Source organism: Scyliorhinus canicula, chromosome 3 (genome assembly GCF_902713615.1).
Source record: "Scyliorhinus canicula chromosome 3, sScyCan1.1, whole genome shotgun sequence".
In the NCBI taxonomy this organism is placed as follows: domain Eukaryota; kingdom Metazoa; phylum Chordata; class Chondrichthyes; order Carcharhiniformes; family Scyliorhinidae; genus Scyliorhinus; species Scyliorhinus canicula.
Window position 1 is genome coordinate 82,957,619 of NC_052148.1, and position 25,470 is coordinate 82,983,088.

Genomic DNA, 25,470 nt, shown 5'->3' on the forward strand with positions numbered 1-25,470 from the left:
TCCTGGTAAATCTCCTCTGCACCCGTTCCAAAGCTTCCACGTCCTTCCTATAATGAGGCGACCAGAACTGTACGCAATACTCCAAATGCGGCCGTACTAGAGTTTTGTACAACTGCAACATGACCTCATGGCTCCGGAACTCAATCCCTCTACCAATAAAGGCCATCACACCATAGGCCTTCTTCACAACCCTATCAACCTGGGTGGCAACTTTCAGGGATCTATGTACATGGACACCGAGATCCCTCTGCTCATCCACACTACCAAGAATTTTACCATTAGCCAAATATTCCGCATTCCTGTTATTCTTTCCAAAGTGAATCACCTCACACTTCTCCACATTAAACTCCATTTGCCACCTCTCAGCCCAGCTCTGCAGCTTATCTATGTCCCTCTGTAACCTGCAACATCCTTCCGCACTGTCTACAACTCCACCGACTTTAGTGTCGTCTGCAAATTTACTTACCCATCCTTCTGCTCCCTCCTCTAGGTCATTTATAAAAATGACAAACAGCAACGGCCCCAGAACAGATCCTTGTGGTACGCCACTCGTAACTGAACTCCATTCTGAACATTTCCCATCAACCACCACTCTGTCTTCTTTCAACTAGCCAATTTCTGATCCACATCTCTAAATCACATTACAAACTCTGCCCATCCAAGCCCCGAGCACTAATTGAGTCCCAGTAAATATAGGAGAAATTGAAATCCCCCGACCACAACAACACTGTTGCTTTGGCACCTATCCAAAATCTCTCTACCATCTGCTCCTCTATCTCTCTCCCTGGCAGTTGGGGGCCTGTAATAAACATCTAACGTGACGATTGCCCCCTTCCTGTTCCTGAGTTCTACCCAGATTGCCTCATTGTTTGAGCCTTCCGAGGTGTCCTCCCGCAGTACAGCTATAATATTCTCCTAACCAGATGCTACTCCTCCACCCCTTTTACATCATCCTCTATCTCTCCTGAAGCATCTATATCCTCCAACGTTAAGCTGCTAATCCTGCCCTTCCTTTAACCACGTTTTTGTGATAGCCACACCATCATTGTTTCAAGTACTAATAAGTATTCTAAGTTCATCTGCCCTACCTGCTATACTCTGGCATTGAAACAAATACACTTCAAACCACTGTGTTTGAGCAGACAGGGTGATGTTGTTTTCTCCCCTTCAGTTATTACACCATCTAAGGTAACTCTCTGGTTCCCACCCCCCTACCATATTAGTTTGAATCCTCCTGAGTAACTCTAGCAAACCTCCCAGCCAGGATATTGGTGCCCCTCCAGTTTAGATGCAACCCTTCCTTCTTGTACAGGTCACACCTGCCCCAAGAGATCCCAGTGTTCCAGGAATTTGAAACCCTTCCTCCTGCACCACCAGTTTAGCCACGTATTTAGCTGCAATTTCCTCCAATTTCTAGCCTCACTGGCATGTGGCACAGGGCATAATCCTATATACGGACACAGCACACATGATCTTCCTCTTTCCAGTGGAGACATTTAGTGAGTAGACAGGGTTGATTTGGAACACATCACACCCACCATGTGGATTGTAGCAGACTGGTTAGATAGTCTGAGTAGCTCCAGCAGGATTAACAGGAGAGTCGGAGAATCGGGTTTAAGCAGCAAATGAGCTGAGGCAGGAAGTTGAGTGATGTTATGGAGATAGAAATCGGTGCCCTTAGCAATGGTGTGAATATGAGGTCGGAAACTCGTCTGCGGAGGTGGTGGAGTCAGAGTCATTAGGGACATTTAAGTGACTCTGAACAGGCACATGGACAACAGTAAATTGAAGGGGTGTAGGTTAGGTTGATCTTAGATTAGGATAAGTGGTCGACACAACGTCGTGGGCCAAAGGGCCTGTACTGTACTATGTTTTATATTACAACCCTAGGGATCCTGCTTGTTAGCTTACTGCCTAACTCCCTGAACTCCTTTTGCAGGATCTCATCACTCTTCCTGTCAATATCGTTAGTACCTATGTGTACTATGGCCTCCTGGCTGTTCACCCTCCACCTTCAGGATGTCCTGTGTTCGGTCAGAGACACCCTTGACTGACACCAGGGAGGCAACATATCCACATCCACAGAAACACTTTATAGAGCCCTCTATAACTATCACTCTCCTGCACTTTGCTTATTGTCCCACCCCTGCTAAGCAACAGAGCCAGTTTGGTGTCACCGTTCTGGCTGCTATTGTTTTACCCTGATAGGCTATTTCCCCCCAACAGTATCCAAATTGGTATTTTTGTTAGAGGGGGACAGCCACAAGGGATTCCTGCACTGACTGCCTGCCCTTTCCAGTGGTCACCGATCTGTCTACCTGCATTTTGGGTGTGACCACATCTCTATAACTCCTATCTATGACGCTTTCCGCCACCTGCATGCTCCTAAGTGCATCCAGCTGCTGCTCCAACCAAACCACATAGTCTGTGAGGAGCTGCCATTGGTTACACTTCCTGCAGACGTAGTCCACTGGAACGCTGGAAGCGTCACGGATCTCCCACATCTCACAGTTAGAGCACTGCACCCCATGAGTGACATTTAAGCACGAGTTAATTAATTTAAAATAAATACTCTAGTCGTTATTAGATTAAGTTACAATTAACTATATGGACACTAGTGCTAGATTTTTATTGTAAAATTAAATGCTAAATACTCAGGCCGTGGTCTGTTGTTAGCACTAACTGCATTGAATGCTGAGGTCACTGGTGATTTTATACAAATGCATTGGTCCACAGTCTTTTTAGAGTACCCAATTAATTATTTACAATTGAGGGGCAATTTAGCGTGGGCAATCCACCTAGCCTGCACATCTTTGGATTGTGGGGTGAAACCTACGCAAACACTGAGAGAATGTGCAAACTCCACATGGACAGTGACCCAGAGCTGGGATCGAGCCTGGGACCACGACACCGTGAGGCAGCAGGGCTTACCCACTGCGCCACCATGCTGCCCCATTGGTCCACAGTCTTGACAGTTAACAAAGGGAAAACTAATGGGCGAGATTCTGTCCCTCTGGTGGGGGGGCGCCCGTGCGATTCTCCGACTTGCCAGCCAGCCAAAGGGGTTTTTCCATTGCGGGCAGCCCCGCACCGTCGGGAAATCTCCAGGCTGCCGGCAAAATGGCAATGTTTTTGCCATTTCACTACAGATCATACAAGGTGGCATAATTACATGATTCCTTGTCACAGTCTTGAATGAATTTCAATTTCCTCCACGTAAACATCAAGAAGATTGAAGTAACTGACTTTGCCTCAAATACAAATTCCATTGTCTTGGGCTGGCCTAGAATTCTTGAGTTATCTGTGTCCTGTTTGATCATAAGCTGGCCTTGTGACCCTGTTAGGATACGGACCAGACCCTAACATTTGTTAGGATACCAGACAAGAACCCCCACATTTTGTTAAAAGTTGTAAAATTGAGGAAAGATACTTCACCCAAGGAGTCATTACTCTAACAAGTAGATATCTTTTATGTTAAAACAAACTTTAATTCAAACACAGAATTAACCATATTAACATCAAAGAAAATAGCTTTACAATTATCAGTTAAACAGCTCTTAAATGCAGCAAAAAATTTAAACTTGCTATTTATACCTCCTACTAACTCCAACTTAGCATCTCAATACAATTCAAATGCTATTTATAAATAAAGTTAAACAGATTACTTGCTTAGTTGTGGAGAGACGTTTGGAGAGAAAGAGAGAGAGACCCTTTCAGGAGCATAGTTAGTACAAATCTGCTCAACCAAGCAGCATTTGGCAAAATTGATGTTCAACTTAAAATTCTTCTGTTTTGTCACACTTAAACCCTTTGGCAAACTGCAAAGCAACAGACCGACCTGGCTCGTCCCATCAATTGTATTATCTGTATCCCATTAAGATGTCACATGACCTGCTTGGCTAGGACTAAATTTAACCCCTCATAAATTATCTACTCCCCATGGAATCTCCAGCAATCATAACTATGTTCCATTAGTCCCCTATATGTAAACAAGTCAATGGTTAGAATCAATTGACTTCACATTTTACGTCTTAATTATAGCTTTAGCAGACACAGTCTGGATACCTTATCTTAGGTTCTTTAATAATATTACTGAAGCAATTATTTGTACCTTAACCCAGGCTTACTGCAACATATATAAAATAATATATATATCCAATTTCTCACATTCATCACAACCCCTTGTGATTTTTACCTTTAAACTGCTGACTTTCATCTCCACAACATTTTCCAGCCTTGACTTCACATTGGCATTCTACATACAGACTTTGTTTACTCCAGTATACCACTAGGTGACCTCACATCCTTGACCGTGTAAATTTCAGCTTTTGTAACACTCCATGTATGAAATCCCACACCCAATCCCACTTGTTTACCACCCTTGTTCTCCTCGTCCCACCATGATTCATTGGGCTTCTGTGTCTAGTTTAATATTCTTACCCCTGTGGCCAGGTGATAAAGTAGTAGAATTGCTCCCTGTTCTCTTTCCCCCTGTGGGTTGAATACATCAGGTGTTTTAAAAGAATTTGCTTACAAATTCATTGAATGTTTAACTGTTTATTTGTTGTGACTGTAAAATACAGGCTTTCTTGGAAATTTAAAAAAAGGAAATGGTAACTATTGTACTTAAGATGTCCAACAGGTTTGTTTCAAACACTAGCTTTCGGAGCACTGCTCCTTCCTCAGGTGAATGAAGAGGAATGTTCTAGAAACATATATAGACAAATTCAACTGTCCTGGCTTGAGACAATTCACACCTCTTTAACCTGGGGTTACCCCTATCTCTGGATCTGTAAAGACTTGATTACCTGCAAATGCTCACATTCTAAGCATTGTCTGGCATCTTTGAATTTGTCTATATATATGTTTCTGAAACATACCTCTTCATTCACCTGAGGAAGGAGCAGTGCTCTGAAAGCTAGTGTTTGAAACAAACCTGTCGGGCTTTAACCTGGTGTTGTAAGACTTCTTACTGTATTGTACTGAACACCTGATCTATTAAAAAAAACTCTCCCTCACAAATGCACTCAAGATGTTCGTACACATATGCATACATGCACAGGCACACCAAAATAAGTTACAAAGAGGGAGATTAGGTTAAATTGTTTGAGTCCCAAAAGAAAGTTAATCATATATGGATCCTGCAAGTTGATGACCTGGGTGATTTCAGGCTGGGTTCCGGATTCTTGGGTTTTATGTTGAAGATGCTGCCTGCGGTGTTTGGCAGGCAGGGTACACTTGCAAAATGGCTAGAGCGAGGTAGAGAGAGAGAGATAAAAGAACCACTAGTCTTTTTGCTGTTACCCATTCATGGTCTTTCAGCACACTGACCCTGGAAGTCGGTGTCTTTTTACATAAAGGGCTAGTTTGCTGCCACATGACCTTCCTTCACAAATCAGCCAGTTACCCATGTAGTTATAGCAAGTCCATTGTTTAAAGTGATTAGAATCAATTGTTGGTGGGGCCCTCTTCTCAACTGGAATCCATTGTCCAAAGTGGTGTTGTTTAATGGATTGGTCGCCACCCACTGAGAATCATAGAATTCCTACAGTGCAGAAGGAGGCCATTCAACCCATTGAGTTTGCACAAACCTTCTGAAAGAGCATCCTACCTAGCCCTAAACCCGTAACCCATGACCCACCTAACCTGCATATCTATTGTGGGAAGAAACTGGAGCATCCATAGGAAACCCACACAGACACTGGGAGAAAAAATGCAAACTCCACACAGGCAATCACCCAAGGCCGGAATTGAACCCAGGTCCCTGGCGCTGTGAAGCAGCAATGCTAACTACTGTACATTGTGCTGTCCTGAATAATTAGATTATGTCTGAGTGTCTTTATGTAGTTCAGGAAATGGAAGTTCGCACTCATTAATCTTAATTGTTTTTTGCATGCTATATTCAGATTGCCCAACTCCCTTCTGATAGTTTTGTAAATTACCAGGTCAAGTTATATTCAGTCATTTTGAGTCCAGCTGTTTAGATCTTTAGACCACTTGCAAAGTTTTGAAACTTAATCTGTGGGTTTAGCCCACTCAATAAGCAACGTCATTTTAAAAATGTTAATAAACCCTTCTTATAACACGTGTAATCTGTTGTATGTTATAGGTCTAAAAGCTGGAGGGGTGTCTACTGGTGGCTCCGGCAACACGTTCCACTACACTTTCCACGGTGATCCCCATGCTACGTTTGCTTCCTTTTTTGGTGGTTCCAGTCCTTTTGATATTTTCTTTGGCACTCAAGGACGCTCTCGAATGGCTAATGACTTCAGTCATGAAGACATGGACATTGATGACGATGAGGATGACCATGACCCCTTTAATGCATTCAACCGTTTTGGTTTCAATGGAATGAATGGATTTCATCGACGGCACCCAGACTCCCTCCATACTCGAAGAAAGATACAAGATCCCCCTGTAATTCATGAACTTAGAGTGTCTCTTGAAGAAATCTATCATGGTTGTACAAAAAGAATGAAGATCACACGTAGACGGTTGAACCCAGATGGCCGAACCACAAGGACCGAAGACAAGATTCTGAATGTTGTTATTAAAAAAGGTTGGAAAGAGGGCACAAAAATCACATTCCCCAGGGAAGGTGATGAAACAGCAACCAACATCCCAGCTGATATTGTCTTTATTCTGAAAGACAAGCCTCATCTCCATTTCAAGAGAGATGGATCCAATGTTGTTTATGTCGCGAAAATCACCCTGAGAGAGGTAGGTGCAGACAAGTTTTGTTTTAACCTAATAGAAATTGATGCAATCTTGAAATGTAAATTATTTCCTGATATCCAATATTTATACACAGAACAGGCCCTTCGGCCCTCGATGTTGTGCCGAGCTTTGTCTGAAACCAAGATCAATCTATCCCACTCCCTGTCATTGTGGTGGGCTCCATGTGCCTGTCCAATAACTGCTTGAAAGTTTCTAAAGTGTCCAACTCCACTATCACAGCAGGCAGTCCATTCCACACCCTAGCCACTCTGAGTAAAGAACCTACCTCGGACATCCCTCTTAAATCTCCCACCCTGAACCTTATAGTTATGACCCCTTGTAACAGCTACATCCACCTGAGGAAAGTCTCTGAACATCCACTCTATCTATCCCCCCTCATTATCTTATAAACCTCTTAAGTCGCCTCTCATCCTCCTCCGCTCCAAAGAGAAAAGCCCTAGCTCACTCAACCTTTCTTCATAAGACCTACCCTCCAAACCAGGCAGCATCCTGGTAAATATCCTTTGCACCCTGTCCAATGCTTCCACATCCTTCCTATAGCGTGGTGACCAGAACTGTGCACAATATTCCAAATGTGGTCTCACCAGGGTCATGTACAGTTGCAGCATAACCCCATGGCTCTTAAACTCAAACCCCCTGTTAATAAACACTAACACACTATAAGCCTTCTTCACAGCTCTATCCACTTGAGTGGCAACCTTCAGAGATCTGTGGACATGAACCCCAAGATCTCTCTGTTCCGCCACATTCCTCAGAAACTTGCCGTTGACCCAGTAATCCGCATTCAAATTTTTCCTACCAAAATGAATCACCTCACACTTATCAGGGTTAAACTCCATCTGCTGTTTTTCAGCCCAGCTCTGTATCCTATCAATGTCTCTTTGCAGCCTACAACAGCCCTCCACATCCACTACTCCACCAACCTTGGTGTCATCAGCAAATTTACTGACCCACTCTTCAGCCCCCTCCTCCAAGTCATTGATAAAAATCACAAACAGCAGAGAACCCAGCACTGATCCCTGTGGTACACCGTTGGTAACTGGTCTCCAGTCTGAAAATTTTCTTTCCACCACCATCTTCTGTCTTCTATGTGATAGCCAGTTACTTATCCAATTGGCCAAATTTCCCTCTATCCCACACCTCCTTACTTTATTCATGAGCCGACCATGGGGAACCTTATCAAACGTCTTATTAAAAATCCATACGACATCAACTGCTCTACCTTCATCTACGCACTTAGTTACCTCCTCAAAGAATTCAATCAAATTTGTGAGGCAAGACCTACTCTTCACAAATCAATGTTGACTATCCCCGATTAAGCTGCATCTTTCCAAATGGTTATAAATCCTATCCTTCAGGACCTTTTTTTCCATTAACTTACCGACCACCGAAGTAAGACTAACCGGCCTATAATTACCAGGGTCATTCCTATTCTCTTTCTTGAACAGAGGAACAACATTCGCCACTCTCCAGTCCTCTGGCACTATCCCCATGGACAGTGAGGACACAAAGATCGAAGCCAAAGGCTCTGCAATCTCATCCCTTGCCTCCTAAAGAATCCTAGGATATATCCCATCTGGCCCAAGGGACTTGTCAGCCCTAAGGTTTTTCAAAATTGCTAGTACATCCTCCCTCAGAACATCTACCTCCTCCAGCCTACCAGCGTGTATCACACACTTATCCTCATAAACATGGCCCCTCTTCTTGGTGAACACTGAAGAAATGCCTCTCCTATCTCTTCTGACTCCGTGCACAAATTCCCACTACTGTCCTTGACCGGTTCTAACCTCACCCTGGTCATTCTTTTATTTCTCACATAAGAGTAAAAAGACTTGGGATTTTCCTTGATCCGACCCGCCAAGGACTTCTCATGCCCCCTCCTAGCTCTCCTAAGCCCATTTTTTTAGCTTATTCCTTGCTACCTTGTAACCCTCAAGCGACCCAACAGAACCTTGTTTTCTCATCCTTAGATACGCTTCCTTTTTCCTCTTGACAAGACATTCAACCTCTTTTGTGAACCTTGGTTCCCTCACACGGCCATTTCCTCTCTGCCTGACAGGGACATACCTATCAAGGACACGCAGTATTTGTTCCTTGAACAAGCTCCACTTTTCATTTGTGCCTTTCCCTGACAGTTTCTGTTCCCATCTTATGCTCCCTAATTCTTGCCTAATCACATCATAATTAAACCCTGCCCTGCCGTATGGCCCTATCTCTCTCCATTGCAATAGTGAAAGACACTGAATTGTGGTCATTATCTCCAAAGTGCTCACCCACAAACAAATCTAACACTTGGTCTGGTTCATTACCCAGTACCAAATCCAATGTGGACTCACTTCTTGGCGGCCTATCCACACATTGTGTCAGGAAGCCCTCGTGCACACACTGTACAAAAACTGCCCCAACCGAACTGTTTGACCTATAGAGGTTCCAATCAATATTTGGAAAGTTAATACATTAGAATAAAGCATAGTTTAACTTGATTAGAGAAAAAGTTGAATTATAATCTTATCAAAGTTGGCGGAAGGGATATCTGTTGAGCCCAGGAGTGAATATTTCCTGTATACTGTAGAGTAGTGTGTTTATGAAATAATTGGCCCAGAAACCGGCTGATCTACAGACTTGACTTCCAGTCATATGTGCATTCCAGGGGAGCCTACCAGCATGTATCACACTCTCATCCTACACTCTGGATTGTTGGGGGTGTGGGTGTTTTTTAAAAAAACTCTTTTTTCACAGGATGTGGGCGTCACTGGCTAGGCAAACATTTTTTTATTGCTCATCCTAATTGCTCAGGAGAAGGTGGTGGTTAGCTGCCTTCTTGAACTGCTGCAGTCCATGCAGGGCAAGTATACCCACAGTGCGGTTAGGGAGTTCCAGGATTATGACTTAAGGAATGGCAATATAGTTCCAAGTGTGACTTGGAGGGGAATTTGCAGGTGGTGGTGTTCCCATGTGTCAGCTGCACCTGTCCTTATAAGTGATAGAGGTCGCAGGCTTGGAAGATGCTGTCAAATGAGCCTTTTTTTAAAATGTATTTTATTACACACATATCAAAAGAGATTACAGCAAATAAACATCCCGGGAAACATACGTCCCAACAATCAACTATACAATCTACAGATTTTTCCCCTTTTTCACCCTATCTAAGTCAAAGCTTTGTGAGCTCATATCATTCGTCCTCACACTCGCCCTTGGTGCCACACACAGCAACCGCACCGATGCCCCAAATCTCAGCCCAAACCTAAACCTTCCCAAAACTTCGAACAAGTACCGCCACTCCACCGATCAAGTGCCTTCTCCCCGTCCATGGACACCACCACCTCCGGTACCAGAGCCCCCGACGGATTCATCACCACTTTCAACAGCCGTCTTATATTACTTCCAAGCTGCCTGCCCTTCGTAGAGCCTGTTTCATCTTCTGCCACCACCCCGAGGACACACTCTTCCATCCTCACCGCCAACAACTTAGCCAATACTTTCAATCCATGTTCTATAGTGATATGGGGCTATACGGCCCACATTCCACCAGGCCCTTCCCCTTTTTCGGGATTATTGTGATTACTGCCTGCCTGTGTCATCAAATCCGGCAACTCCCCTTTCTCCAGTGCTTCATTAAATGAATTAAACAGGTGTGGTGCCAGGTCCGTCGCAGATTCCTTATAAAATTCTGCGGGTACCCATCCGGCCCAGGGTCCTTCCTCGACTTCATACCCTGATACTATCCAGCAACTCCCTCAGCCCCAGGGGCTCCTCCAACGTTTGTCTCTTTTCTTCCTCCAGCTGGGGAAATTCCAGTTTGTCCAGAAACCACCTCATGTCCCCCTCCCCTCCCACCGGGGAGTCCCTGTTAGTACTCCCTAAACACCTTGTTTATCTTCCCTGGCTCCGACACCACATCCCCAGCCCCAGTCCGTATCTTCAATATTTCCCTTGACACAGCCTGCTTCTGCAGCTACGGATCGCCTTCTCCCCATACTCGTATTGCCCACCCCTTGCCCTACGCAATTGTCCAACTGCCTTCCCCGTTGTCAACCTGTCAAACTGCCCCTGTAACTTTTTCCTCCTCGCCAATCTCTCCACAGTTGGCACCCTCTAATATTCCCTGACCACCTCCACTATCTCGCTCACAAGACGGTTATGTTCCTCCCTCATTTTCCTATCCGCAAGAGCCTTAAACAAAATAATTTCCCCCAGACCACTGCCTCCAAAAAATGGCCGCCGATACCTACCCATTCTGATTCAACTCCACATACACCTTAATCGCCACCCGCACCATACCACAAAAACCTCCATTCGCCAACAACCCTGAGTCAAATCTCCACCCTGGCCTCTGCTCTCGGCCCGTTCTAAACTGAATCTCCAGCCAGTCAGCGCATGGTCTGAGATAACTATCCCTGCGTACTTTGCCCCCTCCCAACCAAAATCTCCCGACTCACTAGAAAGTAATGAATCCTCAAATACACCTTATGGCATGTGAAAAGAAAGAATACTCCCCCCTGGGTTCTGAAAACACCATGGTTCCACTGTACCCATCCTCTCCATAAACCTTCCCCGCTCCTCTCCATTCGAACTCTACCTATCCACCCTCGGCTCCAGGACACAGTTAAAATCTCCTCCCACGATCAACTGGTGCATGGCCAAATCCGGGATCGCTGCCAACAAACCCCTCATAAAACCCACGTCATCCCAATTTGAGGCATACACGTTTACCAATACCACCGGTGTCCCTTCCAATACCCCACTCACAATCGCCTATATCCCACCTTGATCCCTCACCTCATTTGCACTCTCAAATCCCATTTTATTGCTTATTAAAATCGACACTCCTCTCGATTTCAAATCAAACCCCGAGTGATAAACCTGCCCCGACCCACCCCTTCCTGAACCTAACCCGGTCCTTCACACGGAGGTATGTCTCCTGCAGAAAGACCACCCCCGCATTCAAGCTCCTGAGGTGCACGAACACCCGCAATCTTTTAACCGGTCCATTTCAGTCCCCACATGTTCCATGTTACCAGCCTTACTGTCCGTCTTCTTCCCTACTTAACTCCCTTAATTCCACCCTGTACCTATCCCACCCCAGATGGTCCCTTCCTCTGCCCCTGGCCATGTCATCTTTCACCCCCTGCCATGTCTCAACAACCCCCCACCCCAGCTACCCTTCTTGGCCTTCTCCACCACCACTACTTGCATTCACCAGCATACCCTGCTAGTGCAGCCGCCCGAGCCCAAAGGCACCTCCCAATGACCCCCCCCCTCCCAATTCTCAGCTCAAGGAGGAAGGCTCCCTGCTGACCTTGCCCTCCCCCCTCCACCCAAACAAGGTCTTCTCCTGACCTCCAGGCAGCCTTCTTCAAAAGCAAACAAACACAAACAGTCCCATAAAACAGGAGGAGGGGGATGGGAACGTCCATCCCCACATAAACTCTTCACCCCTACAACCCCTTACAATCTCAACATTAAACGGCAAACCCCCCCTCAAAAAAAGATGAACATTTCCCAATCCTTACCCCTGTTGGAGGTGAAAATATTTACACGAAGGCCTGAGTATAAGTAAAAAAGCAGTTTATTATATCAGAATTCTGGGAGAAAAGGCCTGAGGCTCCGTAGCCTATTGACAGCACCCTTTCTCACTTGAGCTAAGGCTCACACGGGTTAGTATACAGATTCAAGGGGCGGAATTAGATGTATTCTTATTTACATACAATCAATCAACTATATTCGCGTCACACTTCATTACATGCAGTCAATCAATTTTCTTAGCATCCCAGTTATCACATATATGGTTAAAGTGGGTGTTGTCTTACTTGCCCCTAACTTCATGCAAAAGTCATTCAAGACTAACATAATGATGTCCTGTCTGCAGCTGGGGTCCTTGAGCTTATCAAGGACACATAGCATTTCTTGTTCTGTGACTCTGTCATCAGTGGCTGTTGAAATACTCCCTAGGTTCCCATGAGGTAGTTTACACAGTTTGTAACTTATTGTTAAAGGAAAATGGCTAGTTCCGCCATTTTGTGTCCTGAATATTGTTAAAATAGCTAACAGCCATTTTGTGTCCTTTTCTGATATTAACAAGCATTGTGTATACACTATCTATTTCTACAAATTGCTTCTTTTAAACAGGCATCTAAGCCAATGAGTACCTTTTTGTCTCATCAGAACTATTCAAAATAATATAGGAGCACAAATGTAGTTACAGGGCCACCTATAATTTGTGTCATAGTCCAGTATCAGAAAATGCTCTCCAACACCCCCAATTCAAACATGCTCCAACCATTACAAAGTGCCAGCACCGCAGTTCCCAAGCATTGCCCGCTCCGTTCTCCCCCAGTTTAAGCTCCTTAATGAAGTCTTCGGCGCTTCTGGGGTCTCCAAATAATACTCCCTGCCTCCGAACATCACCCATAATTTCGCCAGGTAGAGCACCCCAAACCTGATCTGCCGCCAGTACAGCACCGCCGTGGCCTTGTTGAAGCCTGCCCGCCGCTTTGCCAACTTGGCTTCGATGTCCTGATAAATTCAGACACTATTCTCCTCCCAGTCGCAGATACGCTTCTCCCTAGCCCGTCGCAGAATCTTTTCTTTCTCCACAAATTTGTGGAGTCTCACGATCACCGTCCGTAGCAGCTCCTCAGCTCTAGGCTTCTGCCTCAGGGACCTATGCGCTCGGTCCACTTCAGGCGCCTTATCTAGCACCCCTTCTGCCACCAGCCCACCAGCATCTTTGAGACGTACTTTGTGGCACTCGCACCTTCCACTCCTCCTTCAGGAAGGCCCACTATTCACAGTTTCTGCCTTCTCGAGGCATTCTCCTGCTCCTCCGCCTTTGCCCTCAATGTTTTACACAGGTCCCCTACCCCACCTCCAGAGTCACCACACAATTGCTGTGGTCCGAGATCACTTCTTCGACCCCTGCACCTCCAAGCGCCTCTCCACCCACTGCAGAGAACTCTTCAGGGGTGCCACAGCTCCTTCGATGGTCTTTGAGCGATCCTCACGCATTACCTTCCTCTGCTGGCAGAATTTGTCTTTAATACACGCCATCAGCTCCTCCACCTGGGGCCTTCCAGCCTGCATCAGCCCTTCCCCCGCCTGCATGCTTACAGTGGCTGCTGCAACAAACTATCCCTCCAACTTTTCAGCCAACTCTCTCACTGTTATCTGCCGGGGCTGATAGCCAGCAGACATACCACGCCCAGGGGAAACTACTCCTCCAAAATTCACCTACGCCTGTTCATCAAAATTCCACCCATCGGATAAAAAGAGCTCTTTTCTGTGCCTTTAAGCAGAAGCTGCCCTGTGTGTGGCCATGCACTCCAGGGTCACAGCCAGAGGTCCCTGCTGTCAAAGGAGCCTTGGTGAGTTGCTACAGTCAATCTTGTAGATTGTACACACTGCTGCCACTGTGTATTGGTGATGGAAGGAGTAGATGTTGATGGTGGTGGATGGGATGCCAAGCAAGTGGGCTGTTTGTCCTGGATGGTGTCGAGCTTCTTTGAGTGGTTTTGGAACTGCACTATAATAATAATCATCACTTATTGTTACAAGTAGGCTTCAATGAAGTTACTGTGAAAAGCCCTAGTCGCCACATTCCGACGCCTGTTTGGGGAAGCTGGTATGGGAATTGAACCCGCGCTGCTGGCATTGTTCTGCATTACAACTATTTACTGTGCTAAACCAGCCCCAGCCATATTCCGGCAAGTGGAGTGTGTTCCATCACATTCCTGACTTCTACTTTGTAGAAGGTAGATAGGCTTTAGGGAGTCATGAGGTGAGTTACTATGCAGAATTTCCAGCCTCTTGTAACCAGAGTATTTATATGGCTGGTCCAGTTTAGTTTCTGGTCAATGGTAAGCCTCAGGATGTTGATAGTGGGGGATTCAGTGAATGCATTGTGTAATGCCATTGAATGTCATGTCATGGTTGGATTCTCTCTTGTTGTAGATGATAATTGTTTGGCATGTGAAGGCACACTAACCCAAGCCTGAATGATGTCTTGATCTTGTTGTATATGGATATGGATTGGTTCAGTATCTGAGGGATGTTCGATCGCATGGTGAGATGATATGGGTTTTCCAGGCAGAAATACTGGATCCAGCAGTCAAGTGGTAGACTCGTACCTCCTTGATTCGACATTCCTTGTCTGAATTTGGCAACCAGTTTCTTAAAGCCCAGAAAACCCAGTCATCTAGCATTACATTTCATTTGGAAAATAACAACAAGACACACAGTCTCAAAGTGTCAAGTTGCCTTATAAAGTGTCATGTTGCCTCCCCACCATCATCCCACCACACCATGTAATCATTCTTTGCATGGAGTGCCATGCCAGGGGAGTGGTTGATTGGCAAAAGTCTTATGTGGCATCTCATTGATTATAGTGATTTCTTACACAAGGTACGATGCTAAAGTCCTTTCAGCTGCTGCGTTCATAATTACAATGTTCATATTTTCACCGTCTTGAAATTTGTCATTAACAAATTTCCTCCCTTCAGTCAGAAATTTACTCTGTGCTCCAAGTCTGATACCTACTTCAGTCAGAAATTTACTCTGTGCTCTAAGTCTGATACTTACCATTTTTTCATATCTACAATCATCCTTTTGTCCATACCATGTAATACTGTACAAAGACTGAATCTGGTTACCATGTTTATAAAGTGTAAAGTGGAACTGTTTCTTTGTCCCGCACCTTTAAATAAATGGATACCTTCGTAAATGTCTTCTGCCAGGGGAAGACTTAGTGGGATGTGGCGGAGTCCTCCAATTTGTTTTTACATATGTCACATTTTGCACTAATCTTATAAATGAGCTTTGTATACTCGATCACACCTGCATCCTTCAGTAGGATCTGTGATAAGAAGGGTGAGCAAATTGTGTACTTCCAGACAATATTTTTCTCTCATTCTGACTACCTGATGCCATTAACACATCTTTAACATTCTGAATAGAAATGTCAAGTGGGGAGACAATTACTTTATCATGCTCCATGTTCTGTTTCATGTGTGCCTTTTTCATGGAAGGCTTGCTCAGCAGCATGATTTATAAACTTTGTCCGTAGGCTTCTGGCACTTGTTCATATGAGCCCAAACCAGAAGGTAGTAAGAGGTGATTGTTGCAAATAGGAGCTAGTGAAGACAAGGAAAGGAGCTTGAAATGCTGTCTAAACTGTTTCCAAATCCTAAAAGAGAAGACTACCACTGGGTTTGCGTAAAATCTTGGAGGGGAAAGGGTAGTGACGATAGCAAGAAGGGTAGAAGTGGTGCAGGAACGGAACTCCATTTGTCCCAAATAGAATTGGGGTCACATTGGGCAGCACGATGCCACAGTGGTTAGCACTGCTGCCTACGGTGCTGAGGACTTGGGTTCGATCCCGGCCCTGTCTGTGTGGAGTTTGCACGTTTTCCGCGTGTCTGCGTGGGTTTCACCTCCACAACCCACAGATGTGCAGGGTAGGTGAATTGGCCACGCTAAATTGACCCTTAATTGGGTACTCTAAATTAATATTAAAAGAAGAATCTGGGTCACTAATCCACAACACATTTTTTGAATCTTAGTGGCCCATTGTAAAACAATTCATTGGGGATGACCAAGCCCCCCAACTTCCAATCCTTTCGGAGCAGAACGCTTCAGAATCTAGGATTCTTACCCGCCCAAATAAAAGAGGATATCAATTTTTTGTTTTTATAAATTTAGAGTATCCAACTTTGTTTCCCCCAATTAAGGGGCAATTTTGTGTGGCCAATCCTCCTACCCTGCACATCTTTGGCTTGTGGGGGTGAGACCCACACAGATATGGGGAGAATGTGCAAACTCCACACGGACAGTGACCTGGGGCCGGGATCAAACCCGAATCCTCAGAGCTGTGAAGCGGCGATGCTGACCACTGAGCCATCATGCCACCCCCATCAATTTGTTAACCTTGATTTAAAGAAAAGGATTTGGGGAGAAAAATGGGAAGACTTTGAAAAAATAAAATAAAAACCTTGGAAGCATGCTTATATTAATAGTTTTGAGTCCTACACATCAGAGGTAGAGGAAAATTGTTCAACCTCTGCAAATCTAAATTTTGACATTATTAACCTCAACTTCTGAAGTGAGGCCCAGTTCTGGGCCACCCCGACCCCCAGGTAGCAAAACCATGTCTTGGAAAGACTGTTATGAGCCAGGGTTTAGTAAACTCCAAAGTATGGAGTTCACATGACCCACCCCTTTTAATAGATCGTGGTTATGGGGAGCACAAGGGACTACTTTCCAGGTGTGATGCAACAGAGATCTAAAGTACTTTTAAAACAAAACCATGTTTATTTACGAATCCAGTTAACACTTTTTATAAACCCACAGTAAACACCTCGAAACTATCAACACCAATAATCCCCACAGATACAATATTCTATAAGTAACCCTTCATAACTTTCCTAACAACATCCAAAAGACCCTTTTTACAGAAAGACAGCAGGTTTAAACTTTCTACAGAAACAGGTATTACTTTGAAATTCTCAAATGATCTGGAGACAGTCTTTAGATTGCAGAGAGAGATCAATGCACCTTCTTGCTGTGACTGCAGCTTCTTCAACTCCAAAACGAAAGTAAAAACACAGACACACACCAGCTTTTTTGCTCAAAGCGAAAGTAAAAGCAGAGTCACAGCTCAGCTCCATCCACACACTGATATCACTGCAGATATTTGATAAATGCCCATTTTCTAAAGGTGCATCCACTACAGCTATTTGATAAACATCCATTTCTTAAAGTTACTCTCACATGACAAGACGAAAGCTAATGTCCCCAATTGCCTCCCAGGGGGGTTAACCAGGAAACATTCACCCTTGCCCACATTCAAGTTTTGCCCCATTCCAGAGAAGGGGCCAAAGGTGTTAAGCAACTTCATTATACCGTTGATGAAGGGAGCTGGGTCTGTAATATAAAGAAGTAGGACATTCACACAGAGAAATACTCTATGCTCCACCCCATCCCAACTAATGCCCTCCACTAACTAGAGGACCTCCACGCTATCGAGAGTGGCTCTATTGTCAGGGCAAACAGGGATGGAGAAAGTGGGCAACCCCACCTAGTGCCCTATTCAAGGAGAAATAATCAAGAGTTCAAAGCCTTCGGACGCACACTGGCAGTCTGGCATTATATAGTAGGCGGGTCCAGAAAATGTATGCCCAAATCCAAACCTCCCAAGAATCTCAAATAAATACTCCCATTCCACTTGCCTTTTCAGCGTTCAGAGATACTATCTCATCTGGTTCGGGTATTGGGGAGGGAGAAAAGGATAACATTTAAGAGGCGACCTACATTGGCTGATAATTGTCAGCCTTTCATTAAGCCCATTTGATCCTCCCAAAATTATATAATAATCTTTATTGTCACAAGTAGGCTGACATTAACACTGCAATGAAGTTACTGTGGAAATCCCCTCGTCGCCACATTCCGACGCCTGTTTGGGTACACAGAGGGAGAATTCAATGTTCAAATTACCGAACAGCACGTCTTTTGGGACTTGTGGGAGGAAACTGGAGCACCCGGAGGAAGACCACGCAGAGATGGGGAGAACGTGCAGACTCCACACAGACAGTGACCCAAACCGGGAATCGAACTTGGACCCTGGAGCTGTGAAGCAACAGTGCTACCCACTGTGCTACTGTGCTGCCCATTTGGGAGCACAGCTCCAACTGGAGCGCCAGCAAGTTCAAGGTGAGGAGCAGGAGGTTTAGGGGGGATTTGAGGAAAAACCTTTACCCAGAGGGTGGTGACGGTCTGGAATGCACTGCCTGGGAGGGTGGTAGAGGTGTGTTACCTCGCATCCTTTAAAAATTATGGCACATCATAACATTCAAGGCTATGGGCCAAAATGCTGGCAAATGGGATTAAGTAGGCAGGTCAGGTGTTTTCATTCTTCGGTGCAGCCTCGATGGGCTCTTCTGCTGTATTATTCTGTGATTCTCCCCAGACTCGTTAAAAAGTGCCCCTGCATTGTAACTGACACACCGCCCGACTGGTAGACAATAGCTCAAACTGGGTCTGTAATTTTTTCCAACTTGCCAATACCTCCCAGAGTAGCATCAAGCAAGTACAGATGATATACCTCGAGAATAGAACCCCACCAGCTTCTGCAGCACCAACCTCATTGTCTTTAACATATATGCTCTGCAAGGTAACTTCCCCGCTGAGGCCTGCTTTAAGAGCCACCCTCAACGTGGAAGGTGAGATTGAATCGGACCTGTTCGATTTTATATAGTCATCCATGGAGGTGGACACGCGTGCATAAAACTTTTATCAACTAACAATGTAGCATCCAATCTCCAGAGTGGATGTTGTGTGGGGCCAGACTCTAGCAGAAAATCAATAAAGTGTGGGGCATTGTCCGAAATAACCACTGCTGTGTACTCGGCCACAACCACTGCAGGGAGAAGAACCCTATCCAAAACATAAAAATCAATACAGAAAAATTTATTGTGGACATGTGTGTTATAACCTGCCTGCTTACCATTGGCTGGGGACTAATGACAATCCCACAATCCTTTGGGAGCATGAGCTTCCCCAATGAGGGGGGGTGGAGAAATCATTAGCAGATTCCCTGCCTAAATAAAGCTGGCCAGTTTGGAACCGGCTGGAGGAGAGTGAGCAGCAAAGGAGTTGCTGCTGTTGTGTATATTTCTGTTATTGTAAATAAATGTTATTTCTGTCAATCCTTCAACTCGTGCTGGATTCTTCATGGCCCTCACAAAAATGTGAAAAAAATGAGGGGCGCGATTCTCTCCAAGTTCATTTGTGGCAGGTTTTTCGGGGAGATTCAAATGCCCCACCACCATTCAGTAACACTTGGTCGCTTTTTTGGGCCCTGGGAAGTTTCTCCCCGGTTTAGGCACATTTAGAATTTCTTTTTTTTAGCACTAGGGAGCTGAACTCCGAAATCAGGCCAGTGTTTTGAAAGGGTGCCCCGATCTCTAAGTGAGCTTGTGGGTCCCCCACCTCCTCTCCACCCCCCCCCCCCCCCCCCATGGGTAATGTCACACCCCACACACATGGACACTACCCCACACCCCCAAATGAGGACACTCCGCAATGGGGTCCTTGGGGGACCCCCTCTTCAGGTCCCTATTTACCTACCCTGCACTCGAATGCCCTTCAAACCCCCCTCCACCCTAATTTCATGGGCAAGGCCCTACGTGCACCCTGGCCCCTTTGCACTGCCACCCTGGCACCCAGGCGATGCTCCTAGTGGCGTTGCAGTGCCATCAGGGCACCTTGGCAGTGCCAGGGTGGCAATGTGAAGGTGCCAGCTGGGCAGTGCCAAGATGGCAGCATTCCTGGGGGAGGGCCAGGGAGCCACCCTGGGGTCTCTGGTGGCCCGCGAGACCCCCCGGGTGCCGTTCCGCCTGGTCCATGTTTGTGTGGACCTGCACTGATCGCCGCCCAGTTGCAGCCTCCCTGGGAAGGCGGAAGAATCAAGGGAGGCTGGTAAATCCCGCGCAGGTAGGTCACAAGTAGGTTTACGGCCTACTTCCGTAAGCATCATTCAGTCCCGCCCATTGGGGTTGGGGTTCCAAGTCCGCGCCTGTGAGGCGTCAGAGAATTCTGGGATGCGCGAAGGCTGTCTGGAGGCCCGCTGGCATTCTCCGGCCGCGTTGTGCTCAAGCAAGAGCCCAAGGTGGCCGAAAATCCACACCTGAAGTGTGAGCTAAACCGGTGAGAAACTCCCCAGAGCCCCAAAAAGTGTAGTTGAATAGCAGTGGGGAACTCGCTAGCAGAGCTGGCGGGAAACTCCCTGAAAAAACCTGCCACAAATTACCTTAGAAATTTTGGGGGAGAATCAAGGCCCGTGGGCTGGATTCTCCGCCATCGGGATGCTCCGTTTTGCCGGCAGCCTGGGGGTATACCAACGGCGTGGGGCTGCCGCATGATGGGGAACCCCATTGACCAGCTGCCAAAATGGAGCATCCGCCAGCGTGCTGAACCAGAAATCTGGCGCGGCGGGTCGGAGAATTCAGTCATTGTTTTTTTTCTCAAGAGTGACTCTAAGACGAGTTGGATAAACCATCCCAAATTTGATGGCCAGCACGTAGCACAGTGGTTAGGACAGTTGCTTCACAGCTCCAGGGTCCCAGGTGCGATTCCCCAGGTGTGGCATCTTCGGGTTAGGTGAATTGACTATGCTAAATTGTCCTTGGTGTCCAAATAAAAAAGGTTAAGTGGGATTACAGGGATAGGGTGGAGGCGTGGAGCTTGAGTAGGGTGCTCTTTCCAAGGGCCGGTGCAGACTCGATGTGCTGAATGGCCTCCTTATGCACTGCAAATTCTATGACTCCACTGTAATTCTAAGCCTTCACTCCATTAAATGCGGCTTCTTTTTTCGCCAATTCTGCGCCCAGGTACTGGTACAGCCTAATGAAGTGGCCTTCCCACGTGCGCTGTTCCCTTGCCCTTTGCAGAACCCTCCCCTTTTCCTTGTGCAATCTCACAATCACCGCACGTGGTGGATATTCAAAACTAGGCTTTGGTAAAAGTGGACGATGGGCGGTCTAATTCAGCCACGGATGCAAAACCTACCCTCCACCACCATTTTGAGGAACATGGCCAAGAAATATTCCGTGGGGGTATGGCCCTCAATTCCCTCCGGCAAACCCACAATCAGAATGTCCTGCCTCTTGGAACTGTTTTCAATTCATTCAGCTTGGCTCTTAGTAATTAATTCGTTTCAACCACCGAAGCCCGATCGGACTCCAGCACAGCAATTCAATCACTGTGCTCCAATAAAGCCACCTCCAAATTCTTGACCATGACTCCATGGACTTCAACATCTCACTAATTTTTCCCAAAATTACACAATTGGGGGCCAAGGCCTCTTTGATTAATCTTTTAAGATCTTCTGACACAATTTGTCGATGCTTCTCTAACTCTTTCGCCAAGCCACTAGTGCGAACCTCGGCTGTTAGTGGAGTGGACGGTTGGAAGAAACTGACTCCGTCTCCCTTTGAGCCCTGAGAAGCTTCAGACTCCGAGTTTCTGCTCAAGCTTTCTTATCTTTGTTTTTTCTGGGCATCTCAGCAAAGAGGGAACTGTACCCTGGTAACTATCGTGAGTTTCCAAGGAATTAACAACCTGTGGCGCTAAGAAAAAGGGCAAAAAGATTAATTCTCAAGCGGTAGCCACCTCGTGCACATCTTCCGCCTACATTACATCACAATATTAAATGGCTTTACGCCGTAGTGTCTACCCGCAATGGGTTCTCTTCTTCCCTCCCCAAATCGACAGCGTGACATCACTCCAGCGCAAATCACTACTGTTTTAAAAACGAAAACCAGTCATGGTGACCACGTTGGGGACTCGGAAGTGCCTGGAGGCCATGGGGTTGAGGTTGGGCACTGCCATATGAGCTCTGGTGGGGTCGGGGGGGGGGTAAACCTCCATTGTGGGGGAAGAGGTCCCATAATGGAGGAGGGCGCGGAGTTAGAGAAATTGTGTCAGAAGATCTTAAAAGATTAATCAAGGAGGCCTTGGCCCCCAATTGAGTGATTTTGGGAAAAATTAGTGAGACGTTGAAGTCCATGGAGTCATGGTCAAGAATTTGGAGATGGCTTTATTGGAGCACAGTGGGGAGGAGGAGAGAGAGCCCCGATTACAGTGCAGTGGGGTGGGGAGGGGGGGCAGCCTCTGTCCATGGGCGGGGCTAAATTTGGGGAAACTTATTTTAAATGTTGATGAGGGCGCCATCTTTAACGCCAACTCCATTAGGCCCTGTCCCGCCAGAGTGATGGTGCAAACCACGCCCAGATCTTTTGTGCACGAACTGCCAGAAAATCTGGTCTGAAAACTCAGCTGTGTTTCTGGAGAGAAACATGCCAGTTTTCAGTCAGCTCCATTATTTTGGGGAGAAATTCCATCCAATGAAATAACTTGGCAATCTCACCATTATACCTCCATCTCAAAATCAAAGTAAAAAATGACTAGATTCAGTTCATGGTTGGATGAGTGATTACCTGGTGTCACATGTATTAATTGAGGGAGTGTATTTTGGCATGATTAATTTCCAAATCTATTTGGTAATCTATTTATAGTTATGTCTATGATTTGTTGCATAATTTTACTTCTAGTTACTGCTAATTAAGATGCATTTTTTGTACTCGTTGCCTCAATATATAACAAACCCAGGCTTGTTTATGTGTTGCAAACACTATTGCTTCCAAACATGGGAAATTTGGACAGGTGCCAATTTCAATTAAATCAATTCAGAATAAGCAGGGAATTTGTGTAAGCCAGTGATTATTTTCATGTGTGAAAATAGTCACTGGGGTGGTAAAAATACACAATACACTGACATTCTTAGAAATTCAGCCATTAGATCAGTTGATAGTCCTTGTTTCCATTAGGTTGGATTTTTGAAGTTTTTATCAAAGGAACTTTTGTCATATCACCTTGGATAGTTCTTTCGAGAACAATCGAATTCCAGTTGATAAGCATTGGCATGCTTAAAAGTTAGACCATCTTTAGGCATAAGCCAATTGTGTAGCATCAGAGGCAGTCCTGCATTGTAACCAACAGGCACAGCAGCATTTGTGCTACAATCAGCATCTTGATGCTAGACATGGATGGACTGACCACTAGTCAAGCTACGTTATGTACTTTAATCATTAAAGGATCATAAGGAAAAGTTCTTAACATATGTTTTGAGCTGGAGCACAAATGTCACTGGCAACAATTAAAACTTGCATTTATATTCAATTTCTCATGTAACAATGGGCCCGATCTTCCGGCCTCATTACACTCGTGCACAAGCATAACGAGGCTGTTGAATAGCGGAAGAGGCCAAAAGTTGAACCCCTCCAGGCACGTAACAATTTGCGATGCAACCGGCCTACTCCCATAGACTAATTCTGAATCTCATCATAGCGTGGCGAGAAACCAATTATCACCACCTAAGCCCCTTTCCCTCAATTAACGAGAGACACCTGTCATCCAACATTCTCCTGATATTTATAAGCCTCTCCAGCCAGTGTTCATGCTGGCGCCAATTAATACTCCTTTTTAAAAACATGAACCTGATGGAAGGGCTTCTGTGGGAAGCTGAGGAGGTGAGTAGCAATATTTGCTCACAGGCACCCGGGGGCTCTGGGCTGGCCACCCCAGTGCTTAGTGGGGAGTGTGGGACGCTCCGCATGGATGGGCACCACTGTGCCAACCCTTTGACGCCAACCCCATTCCGGGGGCAACCCCTGTCCCTTCCCGTCTGCCCCACCGATTACCCATAACCCCCACCCACTGCCAAGGTATCTAGATGCCCGGCTGAAGGCAATCGCTAATAGGGAATTGGCAGTCGTGGTTAACTGATCACTTGACACATGCCAAGTGGAGTCCCGTGGGTAATTGGGCCATGTAGCATGTGGTAGTCATTGCCTAGCATTCCAATCAAACCTTGATGCCTGGACATTGTGTGGGAGTCAACATCACCCATGCAGTAGCCAACATCCGAACACCCAGGGGATGGGACACAGCTCCCGAGACAGGACCACGGCCGGAGGGTGGGTGGGTGCCATGGGGAGAGGGGGTTGCCTGGAGCGACAGGCAAAGGGTCCGTGGATCAGACCGCAGAGCGGAGGAAAGTGACAGAAGCATCACAATGGATGTGCGAAAAGTTGTTTAATGTGCTATGCCATTTCCGATAGTGCCTCCCCAGTGCCCTCAGTGATGACCATGTGCCTGGCCCTCCTAGCTCTACCACTACGACTTGGTGTTTCCCCAGGATGCACATCTACGGTGGAGGCAGCCAGCTGCCTGCCTCGCCCCGTGGCCTTAGACACCCCTGGCACGCGCCCTCTGGCGCTCGCTTGTTAATGGCACATGCACACCCTGTCCCGTGTGCTGACCCCAAGTGCGGCCTCATCAGATGGTTGAACTCAGGAGTGCTGGTGGCCACCGTCGCCACCCCATGGGCCGAGTCTGGGTTGGCACTCAGTGGCCCCTCCCGGTTGGTGCCCATAGGACCCTGGGGTTCATCTTAGGACAGATGGGCAGTTGGTTCGGGCCCCTGCTGCCTCTGCATCATCTGGCTGTGCCAGCCTGGTGATTCTCCACTGTCTGCACCATCGTGTCGACGCCCTCGGCAATGCTCCTCGGTGACTGGGACACATCCCCCAATGATGAGCCATGCTCTGCAGTGCCTCAGACATGCCTATCTGCGATTGGGACAAGCTCCACAGCACCTTGGCCATTCCCATCTGCGAGCGGGACATTTCCCGCAGAACCTCATTTAGGTCGGCCTGTTACTGGGTGACACCCCCCAGTGATGCAGACATATTGCTGAGACCCTCAGCCTAGGCCATCACCGACTGCGTGACGCCTTCACTCATGGCGCCGACGATCACCAGGCTCTCGACTGCGGTCGCCACCTTAACAGTGATGCTCTCGGTGCCACTCATTGCCGGCGCCATCTCCTGCGCCCGTAGCCTCTGGGACTCCTACAATCTGCTATGGATCTGCTGGAGTGATGCTGACATGTCCCGACCGCTTCCTATCGTCTCCATCAACTCCGGGGAACTCTGTTCCAGAGGCTCAGTATCATGCTGGGACCCAGCTGGGTCCAGACATCCGGCAGACCTCCGACTGCTGTCTTACCTGGGGGTTCCTGCCTTCACCAGAAGTACAGCAGCAGTGTGTGGTGCTCACCAGATTATGCCCCAGAAGACTTTCCACTAACATTTCCCACCGAGGTGTCTGCGCTGGTGG

The 25,470-nt window shown here is 46.5% G+C and overlaps 1 protein-coding gene across 2 annotated transcripts in view; it reads left to right on the plus strand.

Annotated features, from left to right (window-relative positions):
- dnajb5 (DnaJ heat shock protein family (Hsp40) member B5) overlaps positions 1 to 25,470 on the plus strand; it is a 66,861-nt gene that overhangs the window by 18,435 nt on the left and 22,956 nt on the right. For both annotated transcript variants that reach the window (XM_038790793.1, XM_038790791.1), the window contains exon 3: positions 6,110 to 6,720. In XM_038790793.1, coding sequence (XP_038646721.1) covers positions 6,110 to 6,720 — 611 coding nt within the window. The remainder of the gene's footprint in view (positions 1 to 6,109; positions 6,721 to 25,470) is intronic.